The sequence below is a fragment of the Gymnoscopelus microlampas genome (genome assembly GCF_963454915.1).
Source record: "Gymnoscopelus microlampas genome assembly, chromosome: 1".
Classification (NCBI taxonomy): domain Eukaryota; kingdom Metazoa; phylum Chordata; class Actinopteri; order Myctophiformes; family Myctophidae; genus Gymnoscopelus; species Gymnoscopelus microlampas.
The window spans coordinates 49,384,387-49,410,976 of NC_139962.1; the positions used below are offsets into that span (position 1 = coordinate 49,384,387).

A 26,590-nucleotide genomic window follows, 5' to 3' on the forward strand; every position below is an offset into this window, starting at 1 on the left:
ACCACTTAAACCCTCTAGACGTGGTAAACTGGACCTGAGTTGGCTCTGTACTTTGATCCCTTTTTCCCCCTGTCTACACCAAATCTCTTCGCCTAAAAATAGCAGATCTGCAATCTGTTTTGAGCTTGCAGATGTACATTTTTTTGCAGAATGCTCCCACCAGAATATGCGTTAGAGTGAACAAGCTTAAACCAAAAACGACGAAAATGACAGATGTGGTGAATGCAGATTTTCCTCTCGCTTTGTCTCTGTCTGTCTGTCTGTCTGTCTGTCTGTCTGTCTGTCTGTCTGTCTGTCTGTCTGTCTGTCTGTCTGTCTGTCTGTCTGTCTGTCTGTCTGTCTGTGTCTCTGTGTGTGTGTGTGTGTCTCTCTCTCTCTCTCTCTCTCTCTCTCTCTCTCTCTCTCTCTCTCTCTCTCTCTGTGACCAGAGTCTGCGAATGAACACGGTGCCCAGGTCCCTGGTCAGAATGACTGTGGCATATGGGTGCGTAACATCAACGGAGGGGTCTTCACCTCGCCAAACTATCCCAACACCTACCCCCCCAACAAGGAGTGTGTCTACATCCTGGAAGGTACAGCAAGGATTAACTGGCACCCCCTTCTTGTTACAAAGTAGTAGGCCTGTCGCAATTATTACATAATCACAATTATTTTTGTGTGATCGTCATAATCGTTTGCATGTTGAAAAATGTTCATACATTTTCCAAGAATGGCAGAGATAGAAGATCTATAAGCTGCCATTTCCATTATCTTAAAAACATTTTGAATGTGTAAAATTATGAATTATTAGTCATTTCTTTATATTTAAGTTATTTGTAATATCTGCCCAGCCAATATGTTTGGACCTTTATAGCCTTCTTCAGGGCCTGCAGACATAGCCTGGCATGGCCAGACTAATAATTTGTCTCTGCTGGCAGATTCGTCTGGTTTCTGCTACTGCAGACAGGATTCCCTGAAGAACTGATGTTGGCTTGTTTTAAAAATGTTGTTCAAAGATGAACTAGCCCTTATATTAAAGCTTTTTCAACTATTTTTTAGGTAGTAGGCGTAGGCCCCTATACCTTGTTTTCCTTTCATCTTATTTGACTCTGAAGGTTTTCCACCTTCTTTTTTTTTCTTTCCAAAGAGCGCCTTCCCACACGGCTTCTATAATCCACTGACTTTAAGAACACTGCAGCCTGCATTGCTTTTTTTAATAGTGTATCGATGTTATTGACAGGATGTTTGTTGTGTCTATCGATTGAGACATGCAAGGAGCAAGCCTCTGCTATAGTTGATAGCATCCACCATTGTGTTAAGAATGGCTTTCTGATCACCTTAGATTGGAAGTATTGATCATCCATCTAAAGTGGGAAAAAAAGTAGCGCAGGCCAGATAAGACACATCCTCCTCATGGAGCCACTTATAAATATCTGTTGATTGGATTTTTAATAGATGCCTTTTTCTTTTTTTCTATGTATCCTCACTTGTAAAATAAACACATTTCAATCAAATGCAAAAAGAGGAGCATATTTTTAACTGTTAATGGTAGACAGAGGTAGAAAACTGAATTTACATATAGCTCAATAGCTCCCCCTAGGGACAAAGCAAGGTTAGTCTACACTAAATACACTTGAGGGTCTTCAAAATTTTTCAGGCCAAGGACCCCTTAGTGGAGACATAGATGAAGCAGGGACCCCCCACTACATATATTACATATATTCATATTAAATGTTTCCATAGATTTCATAGATGGCTTCATAGACTTGTTTGACAGCACTTTCATCAGTTTTATGTAAATTCATGTTTTTCGTTAATGTGCATTTTCAGACATTTAACCAGTTAACCCTCGATACTCGGTCTGTGCTTTTTCCCCTCTACACCAAATCGCTTCATCGGAAATAGCCGATCGTCTAGCTCACAACGCGTCGCGCTGCAGCGCGTTGTGAGCTTGTAGATCAGCTATTTTTGGTGAATGTTCCCGCCAGAATAGCGATGCTATTCACTATGCTAGGGTTCAGAGATTTGCTTGGTGCCCCCCCCCTCCCCTCCCCTCCCTCCCCAAGTAACTCTGATATTTGGTTGGCGCCCCTCCCCTACTAACTCAGAGGACCGCTTTGGGTTCCCGGGGCCCCTGTTGAAGACCCATGCACTTGCTAAAACAGCAGTGACTGCACACGGAAGGATTACAGTGAGAGGCTTGCATCACAAAGGGTCTGAGACATGACAAATGGAGCCTATTATCTTGTATTATTTGGTCTTGAATGGCCTTTTTTTGCCTTTCATCACTGAAAGCCGTACTTTCAGTGATGATACGCTTGCACAAAGAGAGGTATTCATTTGTGAAATAAGTAATAATCAGATCAGCATTGTAGTCATAATTCATGGTTCATGCTGTTGATGGTGCCAGGATCCCCGGTTAATCAGCTTAATATTGTACAATTATTCTGTCCTTCCTTACGGCATCAAGATGTGTTTTGTGTGTGCGTGTGTGTGTGTGTGTGTGTGTGTGTGTGTGTGTGTGTGTGTGTGTGTGTGTGTGTGTGTGTGTGTGTGTGTGTGTGTGTGTGTGTGTGTGTGTGTGTGTGTGTGTGTGTGCGTGCGTGCGTGCGTGCGTGCGTGCGTGCGTGCGTGTGTGTGCACGTGCGTGTGCGTGTACGTCGCACTCACATGTTTGTGTGGCCATGATGCGTTCTCGTGAATTTGTGCTCTACTCAACTCAAACTTTATTTATGGAGCACATTTACAAAGACCGAAGGTCGACCAAAGTGCTATACAAGGTCGGAACAAAAACAAAACAGACAAAAGCGAAACAGATGAAGATAGGCAAAACTAAGTAGGCTTAGGCATTACAAAACAGGGGCTAAAAAGAACATTAAAGAGCCAGGGTTTACACAATCAAACCGAGTAAAAGGCCAGGGAGAAAGAAATGAGTGTTCAATAAATATGTATAAAGGCCTCTAGTGAAGGAGCAGAATGAATGTGAAGGGGCAAGGTGTTCAAGAGTCTGGGGCCGGCCGCTGTTAGGTGTGTTTATGTCCAAAACGCCATCAAACATGATGAGAGAAAGCTTTTGCTCTTCTTTCTGTGTAAATACTGTGAAATGATCAAAATCAGTGCTGCTTAAATTATCTATTTGCCCAAAGCAAAAAATACACTCCTTCCCTCCTGTCCACCCAGCTCTCCCCAGGCAGCGCATCCAGCTGGTCTTTGATAAGAACTATTACATCGAGCCCAGCTTCGAGTGCCGCTTCGACCACATCGAGATCCGCGACGGCCCCTTCGGCTTCTCGCCGATGATCGACCGCTTCTGCGGCGGGAAGAACCCCGGTCTGGTGACGTCCACGGGGCGCTTCATGTGGATCAAATTCACCACCGATGAGGAGCTGGAGGGCCTGGGCTTCCGCATCAAGTACACCTTCATAGCAGGTACTTATTGTTCTCTTTTGATTCACCTGACCAAGTACACATTCATAGCAGGGTTGTTGTTTTTTGCCCATTAAGACCTCAGGCCGATTCTAAAAATGTCTTCTAAATCCAATTTCCTGAAAAACGTATGTTGCTATATCAGTGGTTCTCAAAATGATATCTATTTGGCGGCCGACCCCCATCTCAAAATGTTTTGTCCCAGGGACGCCCAGAAAGCAAAGATTTGAATTAATAATGTTCACTTGAAAACAAATATATACTGTATATATTCGAAGATTTGTAAAAAATATATTTTTTTCCAAAATAGCAGCTCTACAAGTGTGGCACGAAGTGACGCGCTATGAGCTTGTATGTGCTCCTGCGCAAGTGCTGAAATCTTCTGAGCTAATAGAGCCTGCCTGCTTGCTCAGGGGAGAAATAGAATTTTGTCAGAAACCAGAAGCAGGATCGTGTCAAAGGCCTTGTCCAACCTAGACACAGGATCTAAATGTCTCAATAGAAGAGAATGGAGACCAAACACAGCCACCCAATTGTACAAGTTACATTGTATAAACGTACTCTACCATATAAGTCAGGGGCCTTCAACAGGGAGTCCGGGACCCTATAGGGGATCCCCAGAGATACTGCTAGTTGGCCGGCAAATGTTTGTGTGATAGGTACTTTATTTATTTATTTTTACATTAACCACTTGAACCCTTGCGTCTCTATTCTGGGGGCAACATTCGCCGAAAAGAGCATATCTACAAGCTCACAACGCGTCTACGGCGAAAGTAGCAATCAGTTTGGATTCCAGGCTAATAAGTTATATTGTATTAACATTCTCTACCATACAGATTGCATAAGTTATATTGTATTAATATCAGTGTTGGAACTAACACGTTACAAAGTAATGCGTTACTGTAACGCCACTACTTTTTGCCGTAACTAGTAACATAACTTGTTACTTTTTCCAGGTAACGCGTTATAGTTACTGACCTAATGGCCGCATTACTTGTTACTGTATGTGAAGAGAGCCGACAACTTAAGAGGATTAAATATATATTATGATCCGACTTCTACTCTCAAACTAGCCGTTTCTGTGACTTCACTCTCCGCTCGCCACAGCTGCTGAACAGCAGGACTACTCAGTCGGTGTTGAGTGTTGTTGTTAACACATCGGGTGCCAGCATTTTTTCATAACAACTTACCGTGGGTGCCAGCATTCTCCCCATTGACTGCGCTTTGCTGTTTAAAGCTTCCGCGTGCGTTACAAGCAAATCCACGCAAAAAAAAGCATCGATTCATGTTGTGCCATGAGCCTGGCTACAGCCTGGAATCATAACATTTCCCTAACGAGTTACAACGGGGGGGGGGGGGTCGCGCATGACCGGTTTTCCCCACTGGAAACAGATTTGGAGATATAGGTGTTTCAAAGTAGGAAATAGACAGGAAGCGGATGGGAAATTTTGTTTTGTTTCCGGTGAGCGATCTGGCACTTCCTTCGCAGGATTACAATGGGTGCTCCCAGAGCTGCTCTAGCCCCGCCCGCGCGGAGAAAAACGAAAAAAACAAAAAGACTAAACTCACGGTTCAGACCGTGTTCGGCACCGAAGTGCCACTATGTAAACACACGGTCCAGACCGTGTTCGGCACCCGATGTGTTAAGAGGGGAAGATCGGCTCAATCAATTCTTACCCTTTTCTGTATTGTGTCAAAAAAGGAAAGGTAATCCTGTTATGCTACAGATGCCTGTAGTTCCGACCGTCTGGAAAAAAACTAATCAATGGGTTTAAACAACCTTTTAAACCAGGTTTTTAGCCAGCCTGCTACTCCATGTTGACACTCACGTGCAGTGTGGACTCATGTTCACACTGCACGTTCTGCACACTGCTGGTTACTTTTTTTAAAGTAACGTGCCAAAAACGGATTAAATACTCTACTATACAGATTGGACAACATGTTAACCATTCAAACCGGGAAAGCTTCTGTGTCATTTTCGATTTTTACGTTGGCTATTCAAAAATAGCGCGTCACTTCTTGCCCCACTGCGAGCTTATACGTCTGCTATTTTTTTTACATTTTTGAAAGTCTTGAAAGAACTTCTGGTTTAGATGCCATTTGTAGAATCGGCCTCAGGTCTAAATGGGTTAGTCACTAAAGACAATTACATAATAGAGCTTCACACACACACACACACACCTCGCATACATAGATTTACAATACCATACACAATGAATATACTTAAAAAGCTGCATGCACATTCACAGGCAGTTACAGAACAGCATTCCCCATTTTCTCCCAATCCGTGGTCAAACAATCAGAAGCTCCCGAATCCGTGAGCGAGAAGAATCCCAGGACATCTGTGTGTGTGTCCCGGCATTGTGTGACAGATATTAATGCCAAACAGACCGCCAGCGCCGCGCAGGCGTCTCTTTCCACACATCACCATAATGGGATCTTATCTAGTCTTTGCTGCTTACTGTTAGCTTATTTTCTCCTGCCATGATGTGCTCCTTCCAATCTTTATTCCAATCATTTCAGACCCCGATTTCCATCTGCACGTGGGAGGACTGCTCAACCCCATCCCAGGTAAAACCTTTCGATAAATCGTTGATGTCGGGCAGAAACCTCGTATCTTCTATGTTTCAACTTGTTGGGGTTTTTTTTCTTCGTAAATTAACGCCCTTCATCGTCATACAAGAGTGTCGCACAATGGTAGTGAAAATATTTTCACTATTTTTAATCGTTTTGAAAATTATAATAAAAAATGGAACGGTTTTGGACATACAAGGTTTCCATCTCAAACGGCGACAAAATACCACTTTGTGTCTGATGCCATTTGAAGAGACGTCCCTCTGTGCTTTGGACTTTGTAGCTTATATTACTGGAGGCTGTAGCGTCCAATGCTTGGCACACGCAAACGCACGTGTCGGGTGGAAACCTTGTATGTCCAGGAAAAAAAACCAGTTATTTTCATAAAATGAGGGGAAAAAATAACCTGTGTTCCATTGTATTATTTGTACTTTTTCATTGGTTCAATATTTATAAAAAGCCACACACACGTAACCTCTTTCGCAACGCGACACTTTTGTGTGACGTTGCAGTATGATGAAGTAATGATACAAAAAGTTTAAATATGGAGATACAAGGTCTCCGCCTGTCAGCAACAATTAACGAATGAACACAGAACACACAACAAGTACAAACAGAAAGAAACACACAGTGAGCATGCACATGTACACACACAAAATTCCACACATCTGTTAACTCCTCTCCTCTCCTCTTCTCTCCTCTTCTCTTCTCTTCTCTTCTCTTCTCTTCTCTTCTCTTCTCTTCTCTTCTCTTCTCTTCTCTTCTCTTCTCTTCTCTTCTCTTCTCTTCTCTTCTCTTCTCTTCTCTTCTCCTCTCCTCTCCTCTCCTCTCCTCTCCTCTCCTCTCCTCCCTCCTATCTCACCTGACCTCTCTCCTTCTGTAAATCCTTGAACGTATTCAAATAAAACGCTGTCTCTCCGTCATTTTGTCTCCACTCTTCTCATCCTCCCTTTTCTGGCTTTTAATCCTTGCCATCCCTCACCTTCCTTAATCTGCTCTCCATGCTTACTGTAAAAACCTCTCCTTATCTCTACCTTTCTGCTGCTTCCCTCTCTCTCTCTCTCTTTTTCTCTCATGTACAACACGCTGATATTGCTCTTGCATCTTAATGTCTATACATGTATCATGAACAGTATAGCTGCTATGCTCATGCACATTATTTATAAAACCTCATGTACATACTCTACTGCACTGATGGATATTCTATGCTTAGATATACCATATCCCGTTTCCCCATTTTCCTTTCTTTCTTTTCCCCCTCCCCCCTTCCTCTTTCTGGAAACAACTAAAACGATGGAGCTTGCACAAAAGAAAACACCTGTAAACCTGTGATGTGACAATAAAAATGTTTTTGATTATCTTCGTCTCTCTCTCTCTCTCTCTCTCTCTCTCTCTCTCTCTCTCTCTCTCTCTCTCTCTCTCTCTCTCTCTCTCTCTCTCTCTCTCTCTCTCTCTCTCCTTCTCTCTCTCTCTCCCCCCTCCTCTCTCCAGACTGTCAGTTTGAGCTCAATGGATATGATGGAGTGATACGGTCCAGTCAGGTGGACGAGGAGGACAAGGTGAAGCCTGGAGACGCTCTGGACTGTATCTGGACCATCAGAGCTCCTCCACAGTCCAAGGTGAGTGGAGCGGAACACCCATGCAGTACCGCCCGCAGCTTCACTGTTTTATCAATGTCAGGTCCACCAGGTGTCCAAAAGGACCCTCGTGGGTTTAACTGTGAGGCTGATGAGGGACACACTTTGTTCCTTATTTTCTGTAGAATCAATCAATGACGCACATCTTCAAACAGCTCATATACAGGTTGTTAATATAACATAGAAGAACTGTACATATATACAGTGAGACTTTATCTTCTTATGGGCATCCCTTATGTTTCTTCGGAATAAGGGACGCCCGACTGGGTGTCCCTACTTTGAATTTCAGGTAGTTGGCAACCCTAGGAGCAGCCCTGTGGTGCCTACTCTGTTTGTGCTGGTATTCAGACAGTACTACTCTATTTGATGTGTGTGCATTGGTATTCAGATGATACCACCCTAGTTGATGTGAGGCACTGGTATACAGACGGTACTACTTTATTTGATGTGTATGGGCTAGTATTCAGACGGTAGCTACTAATCTATTTGATGTGCAGGCGCTGGTATGCATGAGTGTGCTGACTGCGTTGGGCCCCCTTGTGTGTGTGAAGCGTGCACGTGTGCAGTGCCAGCCTATGTGTGTGTGCATGTCTTTAAGTGGCACACGTGTTGCACTGTGTCTCCTGTTTGTGTTTAATCAGTGTGCTTGGTTGCATCTTTGTGTTGCAATCAGCTACAGCTGTTTATGCCGTGTAGTCATAGGGACGGACAAACACACACGGTCACTTGTAGAAGTGTTGCAGGCACCGCTTAACAAGCCCAAAGTCGCTTATAATAAGCAGACTTCACAACACTGGTCATTACACACATACACGTTTTATACCAGAACAAGAAACTCATGAACTGAGTTTGCTAAAAAACAAAACACAGATTATACAGACTCCTGTATACTGTAATGATTGTGTTCCATTTCTATCGTAATGTTCCTCTTCCATCCTCTGGCCTGGTTTCTCTGCTGTTGCGTCTCTCCCATGGCTAAATGGGTCATCAGCACACACTGGTCACCACGCACGCACGCACGCACGCACGTAGGCACGCACGCAGGCTTGCACGCGCGCACGCACGCACACAACACATCTTGGTGCAGTAAGGAAGGACAGAATAATTGTACAATTATCCATTAGCTGGTGGACCGGGGACCCTTGCGCATTCAACAGTATGAACCATGAATTATGACTACAATGCTACCTCATTAATACTTATTTCACAAATGAATACCTCTCTTTGTGTCACAGTTTCATCACATTACAGTATTTGACAGACAGACAGACAGACAGACAGACAGACAGACAGACAGACAGTGTTGTAGCTGCAACAGTAGTAAGCATGAAACACAGGAAGCGTAGAGTAGAGAGATAAGAATACAATTTTAAATTAAATAAATAGTCTGACCCTGGAGCCTGTTTCTTACAAGAAAAATATAGATTAACCATGCATACAGCAGCCTAGAGGCTTGTTAGCGTTAGCCTGCAAGGCAGACCAAACAGCCAGTGCCCTCGGCAGATTAGTCTGGCCCCACTCGGTTGTGATTGGATTTCGCTTCCCCCGAAGCTGTGGGGCGCCAATCAGGGCCCAGTATGCAAATATTGCACGGGTTTATCACCAGAGGCATTTTGTTTAATGCAGCCCTTGGAAATGTACAGTAGGTTCCACACAGAGATTCGAGACTAATATCTATAATATCGCAGTGATATTAGGCTATGTTAGCGTTAGCTTTCGATAAAGTGAACAACACAGCACAATGTGTAGCAGACTCTGAAGTCCACATAGCAGCTCAGTACCAGATGGAGCACTCCAGCGACTGCTCCGCCTGGTACTCCATGAATCTTTCGTAGAACAGAACATGGGCTCTATGCACAGCAGCCATATTGTAAAGAAATTGGGCCTCTTCCTTACTTCCTTCACAGGTGTTATCAATGATACTAATGAAGGCTCTGTTCCCTTCTGGTCAAACAGGGTTAGGGTGCTGATATTGTGCATGTTGGCTCACTGGAAACACTCTACTACACCAATGGGTCTCAAAGTGGGGTCCAGGGACCCTCATGGTTCCTTGAGGGGGTTCCAAATGGCTCCTTAAAAGGTGTGTAACTTAGACTTATGGGGTCCTTGAAATGTAAAAGTTTGAGGACCACTTTGCTACACTATATGGAACAGAGCCTTAATTAGTATCATTGGTAACACCTGTGAAGGAAGTAAGGAAGGGGTCCAATTTCTTTCCAATATGGCTACTGTGCAAAGAGCCTAATGATGTTTTAAGTTCACGTTGTGAACCTGTGTGGCTTCCTCTCTCTCTGTGTGTGTTTGCAGATATACCTGCGCTTCATGGAGTACCAGATGGAGCACTCCAACGAGTGCAAGAAGAACTTTGTGGCGGTGTACGACGGCAGCAGTGCCATCGAGAACCTCAAGGCCAAGTTCTGCAGCACCGTGGCCAACGACGTCATGCTGGACAACGGCGTAGGCGTGGTGCGCATGTGGGCCGACGAGAAGAGCCGCCTGAGCCGCTTCCGCATGCTCTTCACCTCCTTTGTGGACCGTGAGTGACATACTACTCCCCCCCCCCCCCTCCCCACCTTTTTCTTGTTAACCGTCCAATCATGGTGATGGACAGAGGTTAATCACTTAAACCCATTAAAGGGATAGTTCACCCCGAAAATGACTTTTTGTCTATCGATTAGTCACCCCCTAGACACTTGAATTCATGGATATTTTGAGCCAATAATTTGATGACAGTCAGCGGTTCCGGGAGGAGACACAAAGAGTCTCCTTCGTGTCTCCTACCGGAACCGCTGCCTACCGGTCCGCTGGTCATCAAACTATTGGCTTAGGAATTGCGACAAAAACAAAAAAACACTAAAACGCTCAAATCTAAAATGACACGGATGCTTTCCTGGTTTTAATGGGTCCCTCAGGACCCATTAAAACCAGGTCCCTCAGGGCTCTGCGTTAGTGTATTTTCTGTTTTCGCATTAAATATCTTCGCAGGCAGTAGCCAAGCTTAGCTTGTAGATGTGCTATTTTCTGTGAAAGTTTTACCTCATAATATGGATCGTGGGGTTTCTGAATTCCACGTGATCACATCGGCTTAGTTTGTTACGACCTCGATAGCGTCAGGTCCGTAGAACTAAAGACACTTGACAACCAATTTATGCTCTGTTTAACCACACTATAATGTTGACTCATCTCATTGTTAGGCACTTTCTCATACAATAAGGATGACTCAGTATCGCATTGCTTTTGCTCTCCATCATTTATTTTCCTATACATTGACTTTGCATCTAATTGTGGCAGCACACCAGTTGTAGAGGACTGCTTATATGGCTGACTTCACACTCTCTACACACTGTCAGCAATACACACGCCAAATGTGAAGGTGATTGGTTGGATGGTTCTCAAGACACACATGCATATTGTCGCTGTCAGGTGGAAACCTTGTATATCCAAAATCATTCCTTTTTTATTATTACTATTATTGTTTAATTATCTACCAGCTTACAAAGCGAAGTACAGCATTAATTTATGGAAAAAAACATTGAAAACTTACGAGGACATACAAGGTTTCCACCCGACAGTGACGATATGCACATACGGTTAGTAGCTACTTATATCGGCATAGTTCCTTTGGCCCGTCCCACAGATCACGTAAGTCACGCATCACTTCTGTGATCTTCCAATATGCACCACTAAGGGCAGCATCTACTGCCTTGTTACTTGCTAGTTAGTTATCCCCTCCAACTGTAATACTTTACCCATGTTTTTCTTAAATTGTTTTTATTATGTTTTGACACTTGCTTCAGACGGTACTTGCTCGTGCCAATAGCTCCTTTGTTTCTTTGTTTTGGCTTGGGTGGTGGGGCAAACATATTTGCTATAAAGTATTTATTGGACTATGAGATTTGTGTAATTGATAGATAGATCAGGAGCCAACTCGGCAGCACCAGCGTGTGTGCATTCCCACCTGAGAGTTAGAAACTTTTGGAGGGGATCACTGCCAACGAGTGTGTGTGTGTGTGCCACACACACAGGACTCCCACCGTTGTCTGCCAACCATGGCGTCGTAGGGGACTTTGGGCCTTAAGTCACTCTGATTTATGAGCACCCAACATTCTCTGTGCATCAGCAGCCACTAACTGGCACTAAAAGGGTAATGTTCAGCAAGGGAAGCTAATTGTGCAATTTTGTGTTCAAAGCGCAGAGATTAGTGTTGCCAGATTGTATGCAACCAGGTCTATGAAAACAAGCCCCAAAGAAGCGACTATAGGCCACATTAGAACTTTGAACCTATGTATACATCGGCTATTTGAAGATAGCCGATCCGAAAGCTCACAACGTGTCGCGTTGCGATGCGTTGTGAGCTTGTAAATCTGCAACAAAAAAAAAATCTGATGAGGGTCCACATACAAATTCATATATGTTTTTGATTGATTGAAAACTTTACTGACTTTACTGTTTGTTAACAGTACAGGTTGTACAGTCAAAGGTTATGCTAAAAGCATAACACAAAAATCCCCAAAGGGGCTTGTTTCCATTGTGGTCCATTGTACTCAATTACATATAATACATACAATACAAATACAATATAAATACAATACAAATACAATACATATTGGCAGGGATATGGAAAAACTAATTATTGACTTCAAACACATCAAATAAGGTCTTTTTACGGGCCAGTACAACACATCCTGCCTGTACAAGGATCCTACAAAACAGTGCCACTGAAAAAATATATATTTTACAAAACGTTGCACGAGGTAGATCTACCGAAACAAATTACCTGAGTGGAAACCTTGTATCTCCATATTTCAACTTGTTTTCAATATGTTTGTTTCATAAATGAATGCTGTACTTCATCATACAAGATTGTCGCACAAAAGTAAAAAGAAACAGCTGAACTACAAGCTTACAACACGTTGTGTTGCGACACGTTGTACTGTAAGCTGGTAGATCGGCTATTTTCACTATTTCATTTCAAATAATAGTAATAGAAAAAGGAATGGTTTGGACATACAGGGTTTCCACCTGACATCGACGATATGCTCTTTAAGGTTTGCACATAAAAGTAGCTTGAACTACTATGCCAGAAGCAGTGCTGTTAACAGGCCATAATATTTTCATTAAATTATATATTCTATACTCCATTTCATATTGATATTAATTGCCACTTTCTCCTGCATATTTTTGCAAACCTGGGTGGAATGCTAAAGTTGTTTTCATCGGCAGAACCCATAACCACTGCAGTCACAACTTAATGGCCTTTTAAATTCAGCCAGAGTTGAGGGTTTACCCTTTTCTCTCTTTTTTTGCCTTCTCCAAAATAGCACTTAAAACCATTTGGATCCTCATTAATCCTCATCACACGGCTCATCTGACAGTAAACTCAAGTCTCTCTGAGTAACTCCAAAGTCCTCTTCAGCAGGAGTCAGCAGCCAGCAAGTTTACTTAGAGGTCGGAGGCATTAATCTTTGTCACTCTGAGAGCGAGATGGCTTTCATGTTCTCCCTCCATCATCCTTAAGGCGCCGTGTCCACAGAGCGCATTTTTTAGTTGGCAGCGCCTGTCTGCCGCGCATTTCTATGGTAAAGACGTGCTGGTGCGCCCCTCTTCCCAGCGCCAAGCATCACGCTTCAGTTCTCCCGATGCCCGTGTTTTTTTTGCTGCAGCGCCCTGGACGCTTCAAGCTGGAAACAGTTCAACTTTTGGAGAGGAGCGTTGCTCTTTTGATCCTCCTGGTTTTGTCTGACAACCCGGTAATTTACGACCCGAAATGTAATCTTTATCACAACCATGAAAAGTCCATGTTTATATTGTTTCAGCTAAGATATTTGTGCAAATAAATAGATCAGGACATTCGAGCAGAGCAATGGTTGATCAGTTAGCACGTTGCGGATGTCAATAATAATCCTGCCGACCTCGAGCACTATGGACATCAGTCATCAGTTGTCGCTCTTACCATCTATATTATTTTATTTTCCTTTTCTGCTTTGACTCGTAACTTCTGGCCAGGCTTGGCACCTTATGGAGACATAGTTTTTCATTGCATATACAGATGTGCCACTTCAAAACTTCACACGTTACTGTTCTTTCCCTGAAAGAGCCCTGAAAATGCATTTTTTCCTCCCTGTTCTGCCCTTAAAATGCACTTTTTTGCCCCTGAAAAGAAGTTGTCACTACACACCCCCGTTTTTCCCTTCAACAGACATCCATATACATGAGAACAAAAGAATGTGTGTTGAAGAAGGTGTCAGACTCATTATGAGGCGAAAGGTGATTTGAAGAGGTCCTTGACCAGTTGCTCATATTAATTAGCATCATAAAACCAGTGATCATCAAAATAATTCAGCATTTTAAATGCCCTTCTTTGTCCCTCTTATTGCCCTGGGAATCCCCTGAAAATGTCCTGTCTTGCCGATGGCAGGACATTTGAAGTTTTGAAATGGCACATCTGATAGTAGATTAATCCGTGTTTTGTTTTTGTTTTCTGACCGTCCGGCTGGCGGGACAGTGAGGAAAATAAACAATGGCAGAGGCCTGCTTAAACCTACGGAAAACAAGCCCCTGGATTTGGGGCACAGGTCACTGGATGAACTGCCCGTGTTTTCGGAACGTGTTTCTGATAGGAGAGGACGGACGCACCGTGGTGGCACGGTTGGTGTTTTGGGAAATGTACGGAATGGTGACTGGTTAATTAAAACACAAAGTGACTACAAACATTCCAGCCTAATTTGCCTAATGGAATTGTGGTTGGATAGTTTATGTACTGAAATGCCAATCTCAGCTGAGGGCTTTTCCTTGATTAGGTCTGAGTAGACAAAGCCCTAATCCTTGATAAGGGCTAGAGTAGACAAATGGGCAGATGAAGAGACGGAGGCATAGCAGTCTACATAAACAAAGACTGGTGTCGAGAGGGGGAAACAGCAGTGAAGAAGGTGATCTATAACTCAGATATTGAGCTACTGGGCATCGTATTGAGGCCGGAATACCTTCCACAAGAATTCTCGAGCATTGTCCTGATGATAGTGTACTGTCCACCCAGTGGCAGTGCAGCGGCAGTGCAGCGGCAGTGCAGCGGCAGCACGCGACACCATCCTCCAGTGCCCTGTCTGACTTTTCCTAGTTTGTCACCAAACCAGAGGTCTAAACACCATTGATCTCCCGTATGAAACTACGGTCCCTGCATCTGTGCAGGAGGCGAGAACCCCAGACAGTTGAGTGAGTGAGTGAGTGATCATGAACGAGTTAGAGAAATGGGAAGCTGTTCTTGAGTTGATGGAGCGGATGAGGGAATGGGGGCCTGGGATGAGGTCAGAGGAGGACAGGACAGCAGGGAGTCAAAAATAATCATGAGGTGGTCAGAGATGCCAGTATTGATCAATTCAATATTGGAGATGGATAACCCAGATGTCATGCACAAGATCTAATGTGTGACCTTTCTCATGAGTTGGCTCTGAGATGGATTGTGTAAGGTTAAAAGAGTCCACAATTTGTAAAAAAAAAATTAGGTCTACCTAAAATAAATACATTGTTGGAGCGGGACGCCATAAAGGAAAGAAGATCTGAAAATTTGATTTAGGAGGTCTATAAACCAGTGCACAAATACTGGGCAGAGTGGTATTCATTTTAAGGAGTTAAACTTCAAAGGATGCATTTAAATTATCTTTTAAAAACGGAGACTAAGCCATCTCCACGGCCCGACCTAGGGGAATTGAAAAGGCTGCAATTATGTCTCTGTTATAAATAGAAAGTCAGTGGCCAGCTGTTTAGCATAGTAGCGGATGCTAAATGCTATGTTTGCCGTTAGAGCATGGCTTTCCTGACGACTTCGATGGAGACCGTCACGGTTAAAAAAGATAGATTCACCTCGCCTGATCAACTGTCATATAACATTAAATTGATTTGATGCAGTTGTGTTGCTTACATTAATGTGTGCTATAAGGTCAGTCTTATGCAGCCTGCCATGTGTTTTCCCTGCTGTGTTTTTTTAACCTGAAGGGGAAAACAAACTGCAAAATCAGTCTAGGATTTCATGCCCTGGGACTTAATCCTCTGACACAATCCTCTCTGTACACAAACACAAATGTACACATGAATCGGTTATGATAGACACATGTACAAATTTAATCGCACATACTGACAGTAACACAAACTCATGCAAACATGCTCCTACGCACGCACGCACACGCGCACACACGCACGCGCACACACACAGCATGCGTTGGGGGCCTGGTCTTTCAGTGGACTTTGCATTGAGGTCAGAGGTTGCCCACTGGGGGACACATCCAGAGACACATTAAACAGGAATAAAACATTGTGACTCATTAACACGTGCACAGTCTCTGCATCTCATACGTGCACACCCACAAGCATTAGTTAGGGGCCGCGCTTCCAAGCACCCGAGTTGAAGATATTAAAGCTTCCAGCACATGAAAACGCCACACATGGTCACATCTGTTTCAACTGAGATAAAGGCGTGTGTGTGTGTGTGTGTGTGTGTGTGTGTGTGTGTGTGTGTGTGTGTGTGTGTGTGTGTGTGTGTGTGTGTGTTTTGATTAGATTTTCATACTGTAGCAAGGTGTTCTGTATTCAGTGGCTTCCTGGAAATAATGTAAATTCAGTTCATAGCACAAAATCACAACAAACGTTATCTCATGGCACTGTACATATAGAGGAGCCATCTGCCTTGACCAGCTGAGTTGAGAGAGAGAGGAGGGAGGGGGGGATGCACAGCGATAATAGTAGGGTGTTAACATACACCATAAGTCCGCCTCCGCAGTATAAGCCTATAGCAGCATAACCAAAGATGATTAAGGTTTTGAGATGTTCCGCCATCCCAATATGAGCCACTGGAGTCAAATGGTACGCAAATCCTACAAATGGTATCCTAAGTGGGCACCGGCGTCTGACGGCAAATCTCGTGAACTATGTTTACTGGTGCTAGATCCCGCGAGAGTGTGTTGCTGGGATAGAGAACGTTTGATAAGTAAAGTTGATTTTCTCCTGATTTGTGTTTGTATGAAAATCTTGGCAATATTGTGTGGCTTGTGACGATCAGGTCCAATATCTAGTTCCGTGACCATGGGGCTAAAGAATGGTTCAGCAGCTGTGTTCACGTTCACTTTTGCATTGGAATTAATAGAATTAATATGCTCCCGGTCTACTAAAAAGGCGTCCGCCTACTTCACACAGATACGGGAAGTAAACCGGAGATGGCAGGTCTTGGGCAGTCTTTGTCTTGGGCATAACTAAGTGCTAGTCCAAGGCAAGCCTGAGCCAGCCCTACAAGCTTTAACCACCCTACTATTAGTAAACCCCCTAAATCCATTGACCAGACTCCCCCAGGGCTCTATACTAGGCCCCCCACCTACACTAAATCTCTCCGCCGAAAATAGCTGATCTACAAGCTCACAACACATTGTGCGTGCAATGAGTTGTGAGCTTGTGGATTAGCTATTTTTGCTGGATGTTCAACCCAGTATACAGTAGGGACACTAGGGTTCAAGTGGTTAAACATACAGGAGACCAACGTCTTGACCTGGAAAGGTCTTCTTCAGGCACCGAAACATGGAAGAAATGTACACATGAATCGGTTATGATAGATACTGTACATGCACAAATTCACTCACTCATACTGACAGTAATACAAACTCATGCAAGGATGCCCCTCCCACTACCACGCACGCACGCACGCACGCACGCACGCACGCACGCACACACACACACACACACACACACACCATGCGTCAGTGGACTAAGCATTGAGGTCAGGGGCACATCCAGAGACACATTAAACAGGAATAAAACATTGTGACACATTAACACGGGCGCACTCTCTGCCTCTCATACGTGCACGTGCACACCCACAAGCATGAGTTAGGGGCTGCGCTTCCAAGCACCCGAGGTGAAGATATTTCAGCTCAACCTTCCAGCAGCTTCAAACACATGAAAACGGCCCACACATGAACGTGCCAGCGCAAAAATAAATGCTCAGCGGCACACGTGCCTTACATCCCCAACGTCCCGTTGTCAAAGTTGTTTAACTCAGAGGTAGAAGAAGGCTGTGGGGGGGGGGGGGGGGGGGGGAATGCTTGCAGTCCGCATCTGTTTCAACTGAGATAAAGGCTTGGCGTGTACGTGTGCGCGCGCGCGTGTGTGTGCGTGTGTGCGCGTGTGTGTGTGTGCGAGTGCGTCCGCGAGCACATGCATGGTCCGCCGGCCACGTCAAAAAGCTCATGTCACTATGACTCGACCATAACCATAAACAAAGGAGTTCCCTATGCAGCTATGCCCAAATATGGAGTGTGTTGTCAAACCTCAGTGTGTCATCATGGCATCAGGTGCAAACACATCAGTCACCAGTCATATAACCCATATGACCATATATGGCAGTATGGCACTGGCTGGTGAGTCACTAGGATACAACAGCAGTTAACATCACACAGCAATGTGTGTGAGGAGGAATCAATTGGCAACGACTAAATTGGGGACAGAAAAAAAAGAAAAAAGAAACAAGAAATAGGATGGTGCCTGACAATTAAGGGCTTTGTAAGATGAGGAAAGGGATTTAAAGCAAAGAAGCTAATATTGGAGAAAGATTATCTCTTTTCCTAGGTTTTGTCAGTACACGTGCAGTATCGTTCTGAACCAGTCTTTAGAGACTTGTTAGAGCTGTCTGATAAGAAGGAATTGCAGTAATCCTTCCCGGAGGTAACAAAGGCATGGACTAGTTCAGGGGTCTTCAATGTTTTTCAGGCCAAGGACCCCTTAGCTGAGAGAGAGAGAGATGAAGCAGGGACCCCCCACTATATATGGTATAAAATTGTGTAGTACAGTATAGTAAACTTTTTCATCGATCTCATATATGCGGTTGGTCGATTTTTAGGAATAGAGGGAATTACTGTAGTCAAGGCACGAATAAATGAATGCATGAATAACTTTTGTCATTCATGCATTAAAGATGAGTTATAGGTTACTCTGGCAAATAGTCATTAAGTTATTAAATAATGGTCTTATAAAAGGATTATGTGGGAAGACGATTAAATGTTCCATTCCAATTCCATAGAACAAGATACAGAGTGAGTGACAGTGGAGTGGGTTTGTTTACACTCGGAGGGAAGCCTATTGAGTGTAGTAATGAGATAAATGCGGTGCTAAGGCTATCATTACCAATGTTCAAATTAATATTAAAATCGGCAACTAGAATTATTTCATCAGTGCTAAGGACTAAACCTGAGACAACTCTGAGGAATCAGATAGGAATTCAGAGTACAGGCAAGGATGGTGGTACAATACAACAAATAAAAGTGACTAATGTTTACCAGGTTGGGTGAGAAAGGCTAAGAACAAAGCTATAATGATCGTTTCGGGATGCAGTGGTAAAGTAGCTGCCCACCAGCGTGGTGTTTAATGTATGCGAACTCTGGGGGCCCTATTTTGCGCCACAATTCGCGCTACCCACTATTTGGGGATTTAGCATCATGCAAGGGCCGTTCCCGTGGGCGAGTTGCTATCTTCCGCATCCAACCTTATCCCTAAAACACCTGCGCTACCCCTTACATTATGCAGAGGTGTGGTTTGGGTGTTACGTTAATAAAACCAATCTGTGTGCCAGGTGCCATTGCTTTTAATACGCTATGACTTAAGCCCAGTGCAATCTTACACTCTTTCCCTCTCTGCCCATGGAAGAGGCAGTCCGAGTTGTCCGATTGCCTTGGAATAAAATATTTGATACACAGAATTATCACTCACACATTGCTGGTTATAGAGAACTTTAAATTACAGCAATTGCTTGTGTTCTGGATTAATTAAACTGAATGGTCTGGTGTGGTTATAGCAAACGCAGAATAAGTAACATTTTATTTGTCTTTGATAAGCTTAACTGGCAACTGCTGATAAAAACACAACTTATTGACGCAAGGAATTAACAGTCACACTTTGAATTGAGGAGCCCCCACCTGGAGGACTAGAGCTCCTCCCCCGCCTGGGGTATCCTCCCCCGGCCCTATCTTCCGCCCCACGCTATCCCTTGGCACTACCCGCTAAAGTTATGTTTAAAGTTTAGGTCAAGGGTAGATTGAATAGGCTTGAGATGAAAATGGTTACAACTCCACCTCCTCAGCCGGTGTCTCAAGGAATGATTATTAATATGACTGGAGGGAGCGGGTGTATTCAGGCTGACATAATCATTCTTCATGACACGCTTCACGACATGCTAGTCTGATATTAGATCGTTTACCAGTATAGCTTTAGATCACAGAAATCTAATTTGTAAGTATGATAACTCTTCTTCAGTTTGCTTTCGTGGGCAGATGCAGTAGCCGTCTGGTTTTGGGTGGATAATAATAATGTACCTTTATTAGAAAACCCCTTGAGTTGCATCATCTCGTTTTCAAGGGGGACCTTAACTGCTCTAATGGAAGCATAGAGAAGCATGTACTGTAGGACTGCAACTCTGCCGTTTTTTGGCCTTTATTTGACACTCTCAGAGTGGAGAGAGACAGGAAACACAGGGAGAGAGAGAGAGCAAGCAGGGGAGTGACATGCAGTCAATTATCTAGGAATCGAACCCGGGACTCGCTGTCAGGCCTTAGAGCACCCTAATTACTCAGCTATATGGGGTAGTCCTGGGTCATTGTAGTGTTGGCTTACTAATAAACTATAGGCCATAGCTATGAGAGCTGCACCACCCAGTGTGGGACGTGTGCCATCTCTCCTAATCAAACCAGCTTTACCCCAGAAAGTCTGGCAATTATCTATGACGCTCATTTCATTTTTTGGACACCAGCTTGACAGCCGGCGGTTAAATAATGACATGCGGCTGTACATGCTTGTCGCTGGTCAAATTTGGCAACCATGAGTCATAGTTGATGGGAAAAACATGCCAGACTGCCGGCCTGTTTGAGTATAAGCCCCCTGCCCTGTCTCGAACATCGATCCCCACGCTGCCCTCTTCCCTCCACAAAACAGCCAACGTACGAGCGCACAATTGACAATTCTTGCCAAGAATCAAGAAGAATCAAGAAGGTTTATTTGTCTCTAACTTACAAGTACAAGCAGCGAAATATTGTTGGGACTTGTTCTGAAAAATATTTGCTAACATTCTAATGTGATGATATATTATGCAATTTTTTAAAATTATAATACAATCAAATATACAGTGAAATAATAATATAATAAAGCTACACAGTGAGAAACAAATGTAGGTACTTGTCTTAGACAGGTGCAAAGCTTTAAATTAGCAGCAGTTCCAAAAATGTGCAGGTAATGTGCATGTACGTTATCTAATCAATAGCAGCAGTGTCTCAATCGAATGTGCAAAAGAGTCAAGCATATTATAAACATAGAATGAGAGTCATGTCAGTTACAAATTATTGACTTGACTTGTGAGCTTGTAAGTCAGCTGTTTTCGGCCCGCCCGTGCCACGAAATATGAATGAGACTTTAGCCTGTAGCATCTGGTGTAGTGCATCCATCTCCCGGGCCCAGCAGCCAGCTTCAATTACCAGGCCGCTCCATCTCTGCCGCCTCAGCCTTCATACGCTAACAGTCAGTTTAATGTGCAGAGTCTCACAGCACCTGCCCAACCATCTGTGCTCCATGATGGCCGATGAACTCTTTTACATCTCCTCAACCACTCACCAGCCCTCCTTCTTAGTGGAGGACAGTATTTACTTGAGTACTGTACTTTAGTAAAGCATTTTTTTAAATGTGTACTTTATTGGAGTATTTGTATTTTTTTACTTAACACATCATGTGCCAGAGGTTTATTAAAATAGGGTACATCTAGTGCCAACATATCTTCCATCCACTTACGCTGATATGTTGCGTGCTGTAGAAGCCCCGATGAGGACGCGCATGTAAACAAAGCCTGCGTGCGAGACGGCGGAGGGTCCCGACTAATGCCTGGAACAATAATATTTCTAACGCGATCCTCCATTGCAGAGTGATCGCTGATCGAACACGGCTCATTTCCACCACGTTAAAAAGAAATAGGAGATATTAAGCTTTTAGTCAAAGGAGTTAACATTGGAGTGGACGACCGGAAGCATTTTGACATGGATCCACATCCGGCCTCTCCTTCTTAGAGACTTCTTGGATGATCCCAAAGTTTTGTTAGAGCGCCCCACGTGGGAAAAATATATATTAAAAAAAATGGACCGTTTATGGCACATAACGCATTGCTTCTCACGCATAGGCACTCAGTGTGTTAATGACTTTCACACATTATGAATGAACCTGGAGTTCATTCAAAGTACTCAACCCCAGTACTCGAGTCAAAGTTTATAAATACTCCTGGTCAAATGTTACTCCCCTACAATTATTTTAAGGATACAAAAATACAAATACTCAAGTTTATGTTTGTCAAAATTCGGTTTGACTCTGAGGAAGACGCAAATCGAAACTACAGTCACCCCTGCAAAATAATAAAATATGCAGAGCCAGTCGACTGCTCCAGTATTTTATTTGGGTTGTCTCTTCTGAAGTGCCCACTGCCCAAGTATTATTCTTTCTTATTCAAGTTGTCCCTGTTGAGCACCGTGCACTTCTACCTTCAACTGGCTGAAGCACATTGGACTTCTCTTTGTAACTAAAAATATTTACTTAAGTACGGTACTCAAGTAATGTACTTGTTACTGTTACTGTCCAACATTGCCTTCTCCCCTCCCGTCCTCTCCTCTCCTCTCCTCTCCTCTCCTCTCCGCCCCTCCCCTCCCCTCCTCGCCTCTTCTCCCTCTCCTCAGCGAGCCTTTGACACGGCAGCATGCACAGGGCCCCCCAGAGGGCCTCCTCCTCATCATCCCTCTTCATCCTTTGGCAAGCGGGAAATGATGATGTATGTGTAGGGGCCCTGACTCTGTCAGGCCTCCTAGTGGTTGTAGATGAAATGCCACTTTTTTAGAATGGCGTTTAACTAGAGCACTATCCATCTGAGGACTCCATGGTATGGCCTCTATGGTTGTTTTCTGCGTTTTTGCTGTTGTATTTGTTAAATGAACTGTCTGTGTCTTGTTTTCTGTTTTTGTTTTGCTTTCCCCACACTGTCTGTTGTGGGTTGTGTTGTGAAGCACTTTGTAAACTTGTTTTTAAAAAGCGCTATACAAATAAAGATTATTATTATTATTATTATTATTATTATAAATGACAAAAGATAAGAAACATAGAGATTTCATAAGGTACAGACAGTTTTCAAAGCGTTATTGACTAGCTGTTTAAAGCTATCAAGTGAAATTATTGATGACTGATGCCATCAATATGACATCATTGTACTCTGGTAGCGCAGTGGTAACGTGTCTGCCTCGAAGCCACCGCGGTGCGTCTTTACGAATACAATTGGCCCGTGTTTGGGGGAGGGAAGCCGGCGGGGAGGGTGATATTTGTCATTGCACGTACTCCTACGGGCTGGGGGCGGCACCTGTCAGCAGGGAGTGTTGGGCGGGAGGAGTATAGGACGGGGGCTCTACGTCCCCCGATGGGGGCTCCTCACTGGCAGGTGAGTCAGTGGGACATGGGTGAGTCAGCAGTGATAACACACAAATGTGTGTGGGGAGGAATTAATTGGCATAACGACTAAATTGGGGAGCAAAAGGGTAAATTATTTTCTTTTATAAACCTTTATTATCACTATGTAAGAGATACTGTAGTTTTGGCGTCACTACAAATGGAATCACGCAAAGCACAGAAAAAAATTGGTGCAGAAAGAAAGAAAGAAAAAGCATGACAGAAACACCAGAAGCCTTATGTCTATCAGCCCTGACAAGACAAGCCATGGAGCACGGGGGAGAAACATCATCAATATGTCTGAGGTCTCCCACATGGGAGCCAGGCTGCTATTGGACCCCGTCTTGTTCAATCAATAGTCTGTGTCAAAGTATTGACTTGACTTCGTGACCATACATTTAGATTAGAAGTCCTGCATAATGAGTCTGAACATTGTACTTAATTTAACCTAACATGACCTACGGTACAGTACAGTACAGTACAGTACAGTACAATACTTCCTCCCACGGCAGAGCGTAGAGTTCTGCATAATTTGAGCTGCTGAGTGGCTGATTTCTCATTTCTTATTACATGATGTCGTCACTGTCGGGGGGAAACCTTGTATGTCCAAAACGTTCCTTTTTATGATTATTTTAAAAATGTTTCAAAATAGAGAAAATAGCCTATCTACAAGCTCACAACGCATATATATATATATATATATATATATATATATATATATATTCTCATTATTAGTAGTAGTAGTTGTAATAAAAGCTCAAAAAGCTGTGGACTTTTTTTGTGTTATTCTAATTATGGTGTGTTAGATGTGTGTTACAGATGTATGTACAGTATGTGACATATGATTTTATTTCATGGTCAATGAAGACATCAGTCAATCAATCAATCAATGACAAATTGTATAGTGACAGATAGTTTTTCTCTTTCTTTGTGTGGCAGCTCCCTGTTCGTCCAACACGTTCTTCTGCCACAGCAACATGTGCATCAACAACTCGCTGGTCTGCAACGGGGTCCAGAACTGTGTCTATCCCTGGGACGAGAACCACTGCAAAGGTCAGAGCGAGGTCAACCTATCAACTTCTCCATCCTCTTCTGTCCCGTAACCCCGCCCCTCTCCTCTCCTCTCCTCTCCTCTCCTCTCCTCACTCCTCACTCCTCACTCCTCACTCCTCACTTCTCTCTTCTCGTTACTGTCGTCTCCTCTCCAGAGAAGCGTGGCAGGGGTCTCTTCCATCAGATCACCAAGACCCACGGCACAGTGATCGGTGTCTCCTCAGGCGTGGTCCTGGTTCTCCTCATCATCTCAATCCTGGTCCAGATGAAGCAGCCCAGGAAGAAGGTATTGTAACTGTTGGGTTTGTTATGGAAAAAGTAAAAAATGTGATGTGAAATGTGAAGGATCGACAAACTTTATGAATCCATTAGTACCGGATCTTTGTCATTTTTTAGATTTCTTTGGGCTATTCAAAAAGCAAAAAGCCGATATACAAGCTCATAGCTTGTAGCTTGTAGATCTGCTAGTTTTGAAAAAAAAAGATTTTTTTGCAAATCTTTGAATATATATATTTTTTTTTAAGCGAACATTTGTAACTCAAATCTTTGCTTCTGGTGGGGTCCCTGGAACAAAATATTTTCCGATGGGGGTCCGCAGCCAAATACATATCATTTTGGGAGGTCCTTGACATGAAAAAGTTTGAGAACCACTGAGATAGAAACATACGTTTTTTTCTTCTTCCAAATAACTGATTTAGAAGACATTTGAGCTATATCTATATATGTATATATATGATATATGTATATCCGCTATTTTTTGAATAGCCAAAAAAAATCTAAAAATGACACAGATGCGTCCCTCAGTCGTGATGGATTAAGAGACCATCATAGCAGCAGGACTAGCCAGCCTCAGCTCGGCAAAAACCTCCCTAGCTGTTCACCTCTTATACCCAAAGATTTTCTCCTTAAATGGTGATAAATATGAACAGGCTATATACTAAGAGAAGCTGACAGGTCAAGAACAATGACAACCGGAGCCAGGAGAAGATGACAGCTGCACACCAGGGCCTTCTAGCCAAGTCAGATTTAGCACATTAGTGTGCAACAATGAGTACAATTCAGGTAGATGAAATACACAATAATATGCACAACTGGGGGAATTTGATTTGTTATGAGTTATTGAAAGCATATAATATCATAATGTCCTAACACATTAAGTTAAATTGCACCGTCTACTTGGTTGTGTGTCTGTGTTGTATAGGTGGTGGCTCGGCGGCCCGGCGTCTTCAACAAGGCAGGCTTCCAAGAAGTGTTCGACCCGCCTCACTACGAGCTCTTCTCACTGCGCGACAAGGAGCTCTCCTCGGACCTGGCCGACCTGTCCGACGAGCTGGACAGCTTCCACAAGCTGCGGCGCTCCTCCACCATGTCGCGCTGCGTGCACGAGCACCACTGCGGCTCGCACGCGTCCGTGGCCACCGGCACGGGCACCGGCACGGCCGGCGGCAGCATGAAGCACAGCCGCACCACCCTCAGCTCCATGGAGCTCTCCTACCACAACGACTTCTCCAAGCCTCCGCCCGCCATGAAGACCTTCAACTCCACCTCCAGCTACAAGAAGAGCTGCTACGGGTACAAGCAGCACTCGCAGACTCACGACTGTGACCAGCAGGTCATCGAGGACCGCGTCATGGAGGAGATCCCCTGCGAGATTTATGTGCGAGGAGGAGGCGGAGGAGGAGGAGTTGGAGCCACGGGCGGAGTAGGAATGGTGGGAGGCGGGGGCGGAAGCGGAGGGATCGCGGGAGGAGTGGTGGGGATGGGAGGGGTGAGCAGCATGGGAGGGGTGGGCGGCATGGGAGGGGTGAGCGGCATCGCCGGCGGCACCATGGGCATCGGCGGCGGAGGGATGATGGCGGGAGGCTGCGGAACCCTGGGCGTGCGCGGCAACAGCGCTCGTAACAGCACCACTGTGGTGGACCCACAGCAGCGCTCCATGTCCATGGACTTCTAGATGGAGAGAGAGAGAGAGAGAGAGAGAGAGAGAGAGAGAGAGAGAGAGAGAGAGAGAGAGAGAGAGAGAGAGAGAGAGAGAAGAAAGAGAGAGTGTGTCAGAATTGTGGAGATGAGGAGAAGAGCTGAAAAGAGGCCGGGAGGGTTGCAATATTAATATTTTTCATTCAAATTCCATCCATCAAATGACATGGATTTCTCTGAAGTTAGAACAGTGGGCACCTGGTATTTGTGGGCACCTTTTTTTCTCAGAACACTGGGCACCTCTGGGCAGAGTAATCCGGAACACTGGGCACCTTTTGGTGAGAACAGTGGGCACCGGAGGGGCAGAGTAATGCTTTCAGACTTGTTTTTTTATAAAATGTTTTTAACAAATCTATGATTTGTGTTATTTGCTTCAACAAAGGGAGTTAATTTAGCCCATGCTATGTATCATCACATAATTTGGTGTCATGTCACTCGTAGTAGTCTAT

General features: G+C 44.1%; 1 protein-coding gene across 1 annotated transcript in view; it reads left to right on the forward strand.

Moving 5' to 3' along the window:
* neto2a (neuropilin (NRP) and tolloid (TLL)-like 2a) overlaps positions 1 to 26,118 on the forward strand; it is a gene marked incomplete at its 3' end in the record, with an annotated part of 33,126 nt that extends 7,008 nt beyond the window's left edge. The window contains exons 3-10 of the mRNA XM_084051925.1: positions 429 to 572; positions 3,160 to 3,408; positions 5,929 to 5,976; positions 7,471 to 7,598; positions 9,924 to 10,152; positions 24,051 to 24,164; positions 24,320 to 24,450; positions 25,366 to 26,118. Coding sequence (XP_083908051.1) covers positions 429 to 572; positions 3,160 to 3,408; positions 5,929 to 5,976; positions 7,471 to 7,598; positions 9,924 to 10,152; positions 24,051 to 24,164; positions 24,320 to 24,450; positions 25,366 to 26,118 — 1,796 coding nt within the window. The remainder of the gene's footprint in view (positions 1 to 428; positions 573 to 3,159; positions 3,409 to 5,928; positions 5,977 to 7,470; positions 7,599 to 9,923; positions 10,153 to 24,050; positions 24,165 to 24,319; positions 24,451 to 25,365) is intronic.
* Between the last annotated feature and the right edge of the window lie 472 nt (positions 26,119 to 26,590).